The 9,206-nt window shown below is 51.7% G+C and overlaps 1 protein-coding gene across 1 annotated transcript in view; it reads right to left on the reverse strand.

Annotated features, from left to right (window-relative positions):
• LOC102879590 (PRAME family member 25-like) overlaps nucleotides 1-9,206 on the reverse strand; it is a 9,445-nt gene extending 239 nt beyond the window's left edge. The window contains 9 exon segments of the mRNA XM_025048525.1: nucleotides 14-55; nucleotides 58-311; nucleotides 314-354; nucleotides 1,284-1,430; nucleotides 1,432-1,632; nucleotides 1,667-1,838; nucleotides 1,841-1,854; nucleotides 2,252-2,565; nucleotides 9,132-9,206. Of these exon segments, the coding sequence (XP_024904293.1) occupies nucleotides 14-55; nucleotides 58-311; nucleotides 314-354; nucleotides 1,284-1,430; nucleotides 1,432-1,632; nucleotides 1,667-1,838; nucleotides 1,841-1,854; nucleotides 2,252-2,565; nucleotides 9,132-9,206 (1,260 nt within the window).

Consider the following 9,206-nt stretch of genomic DNA (forward strand, 5'->3'; position numbering starts at 1 on the left):
TGCTCAGCCTGGCCTTGTGACGCGGCAACTTCTCCACGGTGGCCATGGAGAGGACAGGACGCTCCCACAGATGCTGAAGGTCCTGAGCTGGCAGCAGCGGCTCAGGACAAGCAGGATGGCCTCGACTTGGGAGTCCGTGATCCCACAATAAATTAAGTCGAGGTCCTGGAGGCTGGCTGCAGCTTTCTCCAGCAGAACTCGGAGGGGCTCGGGACTAAAACCGGTCAGGGTGATGCCACTGAGATCCAGGTCCTTTAACTGACCGAGGTTTGGGCACTGGGACAGATGCTTCAGGTCCGATTCCATAAGCAGCAATTAGTTATGGAGAGGGTCTCCAAGGGGGTCTGCAGGCACCTGGGAGAGACGCAGAGCAGTTAGTTCTGGGAAATGGGTAGAAGGGGGCCTCGAGGTGGGAGAGGACCAGCTCACCCAAACCCAGGCCTATTCTGACCACCTGATAAGAGCCAGCACCCAGGACACCCAGTCTCATTTTATCTGAGTCCTTTCGCCTTCACTCGGTGACTGGGCCAAGTTCACGAAATTGCCAAAGGTCCCTTTCTTCACCTGCCAAGCAGAGCGCTCCACTTATGAGGATGAACGGACATAATGAAATGCACCGGAATATGCTTAGGCGAGCCTGACAGTGTCTCAATCGAGCGTGCACATCACTGAATTTTAATACTGGGAGGCAAAACCCAAAATGCTCTCAGCTCAGGCTTCCTTCTGTCCATTGCTTAGGCGCAGGCACCCAGGTCTCTGGGCCACATGAGGCTAGTTCTCCTGATGCGTAAAGAACAAAGCTGGACAAGACCCCGCAACGTGGACTGAGGTGGCCCGTCTGCCAGCTACTCACATGCCTGCATCATCTGCAAACCACCTCTCACTTTTTATAATCCTCTCGCTCCTGCTCCCTTATCTCCAGAATCCTGCGTTTCCCATACACTAATCACCTCACCTGGAGCACAAAACCACCTTTTACTGGGAAATTTGAGACAGGCTGGTGGGCGCAGAGCGTACCTTTAGAAGCGCTCGGGTCCGACGTGGCTTTCCCTCCTCGCTCGCCTCTTTTCCTGAGTCACCTTAACCAAGACAGCTCTCCCAAAGGAAGAATGCACAAACCCGCCCTCGCTAGGTCTGAACCCCCACTATGCTTCCTAGAATGGTGCCCCTTTTCAGGGCGTCAATCCCAGTTTGTCCGTCCACCTTCCATTGGGTGGTTACTGTGCAAACACACCTGAGGATGGAGCAGCAAACGAGACAACGCGCTTGGCATCCTCGCTCACCTGAGCATCTGGTCCAGCCGGCCTTCGAGGAGGGAGGGGGAATCCACGTGGAGCTTCCGGAGGTGGCGCAGCCTGAGCAACTGACAGGTGAATCGGGAGACTTGCTGTTCCTCCTGCTCGGAGGCCGACACGTGGATGTGGGAGAGAAAGTCTCTGCGCATTACTCATCTGACCCGGGTACGGAGCAAACGTCCCCAGCGTGGACAGGTTCCAGGTGCAATTCACTTCCACCTCCCGGACACAGTCCAGCGTCACCATACCCAGGACCTTCTGGATGTTCTCCGTGGGCACTGCAAAAATCTTCAGCGTCTTGCAGCACAGGTGGAGGAATCTGTGTCTCTCTTTCTCTCTGCGTGGCCCACCAGATGAGGTAGGTGACGAACCGATCCCGCGTCCTGTCGCTGAAGCAAAGGACTATGAACACCTCCAAGGGAGCCAGGGGCCGCCGCATTCTGCAGCCGTCCTCAGCCTCCGGCCCCATCCGTGAGTGCACCTGGGCCCTGGCTCCGGACCACATGCTCCAGAAGTTCTGACTGGTGTTGCGTAAATCTAACACTGCAGTTTCCACCTCCTGTGGGGAAAACAGGACATGGGCTGAAATGCTTTCAGATCAGCGGGAGAGATCAGCAGAAAGAAAGCGAGCTTCTCAGAGTTTAAGCAACGGCGGGACTTCCCCCTGCGAGCTTTCCTTCACGTCCCAACGTCGGCGGCTCCCTAGCCTTCTTCCTCCCTCTCCGCCTTGCTTTTCCCAAACTCCTTCCCCTTCCCCTTCCATCCTTCCTGGTCTCCACTTCTAGAGAGGAGGCGGGAGCCCCTGCCTCTTAAGCAGTCCTCCCCTTCCCCAAGTGAGCTCAGCAACGGCCAAGGCCTCTCTGGCACCCTCAGAAAGCTCTAGCCCCTCCTCCCCCTTTGGCCCTTCACACTCCCAGGATGCCCAGGCCCCAACAGGCGACCTGGGTCAGCCTCACCTGGGGCAAAACTTCCGGGCAAGCAGGACGTTGAGCATCGCTTGCAAGGTCTTGTGCAGAGGCATCTGCATCAGGCCCCCTAGAGGGAGGTGGGCCAAGGACCAGGCATGCACCAAGGCCTTCAGGGATGCTCTGTGCCGGCCCCAGAAGGCCTCCATGAACAGTGGCGGGAAGAACGCAGTGGGCAGACACTCCGGGGCCGCGACAGTCAAGGCGTCATCCCTCAGCAGGCTCTTTCCCGCCAGCTCCAGCAGTCTGGGTGGGGTTCGCATGCTCGTCCTAAGTCTGCTCCAAAGGGAATGCTGCGGAAACATCTGGGGGGCGAGACATCCTGAGGCCCAGCGTGAACACTGCCATCGTCTGATTCCCCGCCTTCGTAGGAGCCGACTCAAGGCCAAAGCCACTGCGCCGGGCCCAGGATCGGAATCGCAGAGGCGCCCACTGCTTTGACTGCAGTCCCACTGGGAAGTGAGTACCGAGGAGCCTGAAAGCTGACCCCACCCTTTTGGAGGGAAAACTTTCAGACCCTAAAACAGTGGAAACGTCATGCACCCCAACACAGCCTACACGCTCGATTCCCACAGTCATCCCGGCTGGGAGGGATTAAGATGATGCCCCTAAAATGCATGCCATTCATTTTAAATGGGAAATCGTAAAAAAAAAAAAATGCTGAGTAACAAACAGTATTGTAGAATTTGAGAGTTAGGGATTAAAAAAAAATGCTGAGACATACATTTCTATGCATTATTTGTTTACATCTTCTAGAATTACCACTTTGAGAAGGGGTTCAGGGGAACAAATAGCTCGTATTCAGTACAGACTCCGCTCTTTTAGAATATCGTATGGAATGTTCTTGAGCTTTTAGATAAAAATGAAAGCCAAACTAGCAAAATCACAAAACCACCAGATGCGTGAGCTATAATCTCACAGTGCTCAAACTGTTTAAAAGGTCAAGAAATAAAACCCCAAACATGTTTTTCACTTGGAAAAAAAAAAAAAGTCATCTCAGTTAAGATATTTAAAAATGACAAGCCAAAGCACACATTAAAATGTTTGGGCTTAAGGCAAAAAAGTACACCTAGAGGCAAAATCGAAGCCTTAAATTTGTTCATCTGAAAATAAAGAAAAAGGAAGACCGTCCACGCCATGTCAGGCTGCGTGTCACCGCGTGAGACCGGCTGCCTGAGGCAAGTGGGGGCGTCCTGAGCTGAGGTCTGTAACTCACCTGCTCTGTGCTGTTGGGCTGGTGCTGACACCTCACACCTCACACCTCACACCTCACACCTCACACCTCACACCTCACACCTCACACCTCACAGCTCACAGCTCACACCTCACACCTCACAGCTCACACCCCACACCCCACACCCCACACCTCACACCTCACACCCGGTTGAGAACCCAGGGAGTGGCTCCGCAGCTGGAGTATTCTGTCTCTCCTCCTTGGTGCCTGACGCCTTTATAGACCTTTCTAATCACATTTTCCCCTATTCAAGGACTAACCTCCAATCAGAAATCAATACCTGATTAGATTCCCACATCCATCTGATTAATCCTGCTGCAAACATCGCCTGTCCCCAGACGAATTGATTGAATCAGGCATCTATTCAGGAAAGAGGAAGAATTAGGAAGGGGCAAAGTTCAGGACTCGAACTGGTTCACTCTGCAGAAAGTGACTGAGTTTTGCTGGTCGTGGGACAGTCCTCATCCTCGGTGTGAGACAGTGAGGGTGTAATGGGTTCCTGACATTAGACAGAAGAAAACAAAACCCAAAAGCATCGTGGCTGGGGGACCTTCGGTCACATCAAAATTACCAGAATGTTCCAGAGTTAAAACAGCTTGGTGAACACAGTGGAGCCACCCCCAAAGAAAAGAAAAGAAACATCTCTATGCACCAAGTTGTCACTTAGGTTCTATGTCAGGTAACCCAGCAGATCATGAGCCCATTCGGGGCGTAAGGGATGTGCAGTTGAGGATGTCACTGGTCCTTCACACCACGCGGGTTCTCTGAGGAAGCTGAGGTCAGAACCACGGTGAGAAGTAGGGGTGAGGGCTGGGCAGAGTGGAGCTGGGCCATCCCAATGGGATCCCGTGAATGACCCAAGGCCATGGAAAATATGGATTTTTTTTTCTTGGTGAAGAGGGAGAGTGGCTGAGGTGAAGACAGTGTCACCAGGTGAAGATAGTGTCACTCTTGAGGACAGGGAGGGAGATTCTGTCTTCCATCACTCCCAGGAGGAAAAGGGTGTGTCCTCCGGGACAGATGGCATTCGCACAGCAAACCACAAACCGTCTGGAGAAGATTAAACCCAAGAAGCAGAGGGGGAGGCAGCCAGCCCTGGGAAGTCAGACGTTCCCCAACCCAAGAGCCACTGAGGCTGGACGTGGCGGGCTCTTTGGGATCTTGGGGAGAAATGAGCGTGGGCCAATCACACACAGACCGATCACACACAGCTGTCACGACGAGACGTCTGCCTTAGAGTCAGGCTTCTTCCATCGTGGGCACTTCCCAGACAGCGAGTAGCCCCAGCCATTCCCCAGGGGCCTTGGGAGCCTAACCGCACCTCCACTGGCTCCTTCCCAAGTCTGTTTTCACAATTAGTGTTTCCTCAAATTTTGGTAACAACTGAGGCAAAACGCAGCTTCAAAAAGCCTCTTCCTGCTCCTAAGCAACTTGGAGGCAGAGACTCTGATCACGGACATGCCATCAGGCAAAGAAACAAAATTCCGTTTTTCCATTTGTATTAAGCATGGTGCGCAAATATCGATACCTCTTGCCCACAAAACTCAGAGGCTATCTCTGATGTTTAAGGATCTGCCGCAGTTAGGGATGACGCCCCCCTGGGCTGGATCACAGGTGGATTCTTGGGAAGTTTAGGGACATAAAGGAGAGAAAAATCTCCCTCCACCCCTCAAATAAAAGAATTCTCTGTGCCTTTCTCTCCCTGATTCAAAGCGATGCTGAAACAATTCTTATATACCACTGGCCACCAAGGCTAGGCTTCTCTGAAGGATGTTCTCCACCTTGATATCTTTCTAGAAGATTCTTTTCACTCTATTTCTACCCTATATAAATGGCTTTTGCATGGGTTAATCGTCTTCATTAATGGACTGCAGTAGACTGACATTAGTACGATAAGCATAAATGTCTCTGTTTATTGAACACCCACTGGGCAAGCAATGTGCCATCACTTTTCATTTACTTCCTCAAATAACCTTCACAGAAAATCTAAAGCTCACTGCCGTAGTCTCCATTTTTAGGCTGGTGAACCCAGGTCTTGGCCTGGAGAGGAACCTGCCCCCGTTCTCATAGTGAGTAATTGTAGATTCCCTCAGGTGAGGGGCTGGGCAGGACCCCCGAGTTGTCAGACAACCTAAATCCTAGATTGACTGGCTGACAGACTTCATGTGAATGTCAGCGGAATTAGGAAAAGGACAGACATCCAAGCTAAGGATGTTTCTACAAGATCCCGACTTCTATGAGATCCAAGGAGATAGGAGGAGTCCAGGTCCTTGTAAGTTCTAGGAACCTTAAAAGCCCAATACTCCCTCTCCCACCTAGAGGCAACAGGACACTCCTCTGCCATCTCCACGCAGAGCCTGTTTGCTCAGGGGACACACTGGGGCATCCACGAAGGACGGAACACATGGACACGGATGCTATCCTTCCTGCCTGGCTGAGGGGGCCCAGCAGGACTCCCAGGGTCCAGTGAGAAGCCAGGACATTTCTACCATGTCCTGGTCACCTGTCGTCACGGACCTGTTTGCTGCCCAGGTCAGAGCAGCCCTCTGAGCCCACCCGTCACGAGGATGTCCTGACAGCCTTTTCCAGCCACAGAATCTCCACTAAGACTCCAAAACATCTGGTCCCAGGTCCTTGCTCAGAAGTATAGAATATTCCTGTGCGTCTGGTTCCCTCTCTCAGCCTGGGCTCTTTCTGTGTCAGCTCACGTCTTCTGGAACCTGGAGCGTGGGTATCCTTCCAATGGAATTAGCAGAAGTCAAGGAATTCTTCTCAAATCCTACTGAGGTTTTTGGGAGGATATGACTAACCACAAAGCATAGTGTTGCACTTCCGGGTCCCAAGAGGCACCCAAGAATGCTGGAGGGTGCCCCCTCCTGGGTTCCAGACAAGGACCTGACTCTTCTGGTCTTCCTGGGGGGTGCCAGGCTGATGAAAGGCCCTGGGGACCAGTGTCCAAGCATCAGCCCTCCCCTCTGTGGCTCTCTGAGGCCCACTGTTGAGCAGAGCTCTCCTGGGATCCAGTAAGGCTTTTTCCTCTATCAAGTCAGATCTGTCTGACCCCGAAATGCTTTGCCCTCAGCCTTTTTAAAAATCCAGTCCCTGCGATGGTTCTCATTGTCCCTCCAGTACTCAGCAGGGTCTGGTTTCACTTTAGATCCACTAATATCTTGCCTATGCACGGGGCTGTCCCTCCTTCTTCCTCACCAATAAAGATTTGATGACATCGCTCTGGGTCCAAGCCTGAGGGACAAGCTGGTAGAGGTGTGGGGACTGGAGAGAGGGGCGGGAAGGACATCTGCTGACTCACTACAGGCAGGGTGGGGCCAGAGGGACCAAGAGAAGGGAAAGGGACAAGGACAGGGAACGGCCAGAGGAGCTGGTGGGCGGCCCAGATGAGTGGGGGGGAGGGAAATGGTAACCGAGCGGGAGGCCGGGTCCCCGGGCTCTCAGAGCTGTCCCTTCAAGGCGGAGACTTGTGTCTGAGACCACTAGGGACGCTGTCGATCGGAATCTGGGGGCTGCGAGTTCCCAAAGGACTGGCTCTGTTTACCGTGGTCTGCGTGAGGCTCCCCAAACCTCTACCCCCACCCCCAAGGGCACAGAGTGAAGCCAGTGGAGAGTCCAGGGAGAGAGAGAGTGGTGAGCGTCGTTTCAGATGCGAAGACAAGAAACAGGTGAGGGGGGAAGGGGCGGGCCCAGCCTTAGCCTGGGGGCCTGGGAAAGGGGCGCTCCTGAAAAGTTTGCAGCTCAGACTCCTCGTTCACCGTGGCCTCTTCAGACTGAACATTGTGCTTTTTAGGAGGAAATGAGAAAGAAGGAGATCTGGCGCTGTGTCGTGTCATTCAAGTGACCCCAAATCTCCCACCGCAAGTCATAGGAAGGTCATGGTGAATGACAGTGAAAGCGGAGTGCATCGGGTTGCCTGGCACTTTCCAGCAGAACAAAGGAGGAAAGCAGGGACCCCCGGGGGGCCTCTCATGTCCAGGGCTGGGGACCGGCAGGAGCCTGTGGCGGGGAGACCCTGTGGACACGTCCACTGAGAAGTCTCTGGCACAGGTGGCACCCCACAACACCCGGCACCCGACACTGCCCCCTCACTGCTCTCTCCTTGATTTATTCGAAAGTGTTTACTTATTCTTACAACTGAAAATGTTTACCCTTTGACCTATATCGCCCCATTTCCCCTGCCCCCCAGCCCCTGGCAACCACCATGTGTTCCATTTCTATCAAATAAGCTTTTTAAAAAGGATCCCATATATAAGTGATACCACGTACTATTCGTCTTTCTCTGTCTGGCTTACTTCACTTAGCATAACGCCCTCCGGGTTCATCGCTGTTGTTGCAGATGGCAGGATTTCGTGCTTTTTTCTGGCTGAATAATATTCCACTATGTATACATACCACATTTCCCTTTTCCGTTCCTCCATCAAAAAACAGTCAGGTTGCTTGCAGATCTTGGCTGCAGTGAACGTGTGTGTGCAGATGTCTCTTCTGTACAGCGTGGTGACTGCAGTTAATAATACAGTGTCGCATATCTGAAAGTGTCTAAGAGTAAGATTTTAAGCATTCTCACCACACACACGTAAGAATTAGGATGCATGTGTTAATTATCTTGATCTTGGTAATCAATCCACAATGTATGTGCATATCAAATCATCACTTTGTACACTTTAATATATACATCTCTTTCAATTATTCTTCCATTTAAAAAGTATTGACAGAGTGTCTAGGTTGTGCCAACTGCTATTCTGGGTGATGGGGAAATATCCAATAAATGACACAGTCCCACTCAGGTTATCTCATACACAGGTCTTACGTTCTATTGAGACAGACAAAAAACACATAAGGTAAAAAATAAATGAAATAGACCTGTACCTAGCCCCCAACAGTTCAGGATGGTTAAACACCTGTGTGAAGTGAACTACAATGCAATCCTAATAATCAATGGGAAAAATCATGATCATCCCACAACCTTGAAAATTTTTAAGAACTCTCTTACTGTGCTTATAAAATAGATAGAGAAATGAAAAAGGTTACCGAGAAGAGTTTAAACAGTGATTGCTTTCTTCACACGGCATAACCGACCACAGAGAGCGAGCGCCTTTTCTCTGTTTGGGTGAATCGTCATATTCCATTCTAAGTTTGGATCAGCTTCCCGTGTTCTACCCTGTGTGCTTTCAATGTCATAAACATCTCTGAGGCTTCCGTTAATGGGAAGTTCTTGCCAGAGTCACCTCCTCTGGGACATCTCCATCCTTTTATTTTATTTTATTTTATTTTTGTCCCTTTATGCATCTCTGGAAGATGGGAAAGGTGAACCTGAGACAACAGAGGCCCTAGAGAAAGGGTGGCCCTGGACAAGTCCAAGGTCACGCAGCAGGCAAAGGGAGGGAGCAAGTCCCACAGGATCATCTCAACCCCTGAAACTCCAGCCCCCGTTCCTGTTAGAGTCTCTGAGCATCTAGTGTCATATTTTGATGCCACAACTCTTTCCAGAAGTCCCCTCACTCCGGGTCACTGCTGATGAGAGAGATGCTCCTGTGGGAAGCAGAAGACTCAGAGCCCAGGTCCCAGGATGTCCATTGATAATTGACCCAGACACAAGCCCAGCATCCTCTCCTGCAGAGACCGCACGCTGGTCTGACGGGAGGCCCTGGAGATGAGCTTGGGCCCATCCCGAAACCAGTTACTCTCTGGTTCCAGCTCCAT

This window comes from Pteropus alecto, unplaced genomic scaffold, assembly GCF_000325575.1.
Source record: "Pteropus alecto unplaced genomic scaffold, ASM32557v1 scaffold125, whole genome shotgun sequence".
NCBI lineage: Eukaryota > Metazoa > Chordata > Mammalia > Chiroptera > Pteropodidae > Pteropus > Pteropus alecto.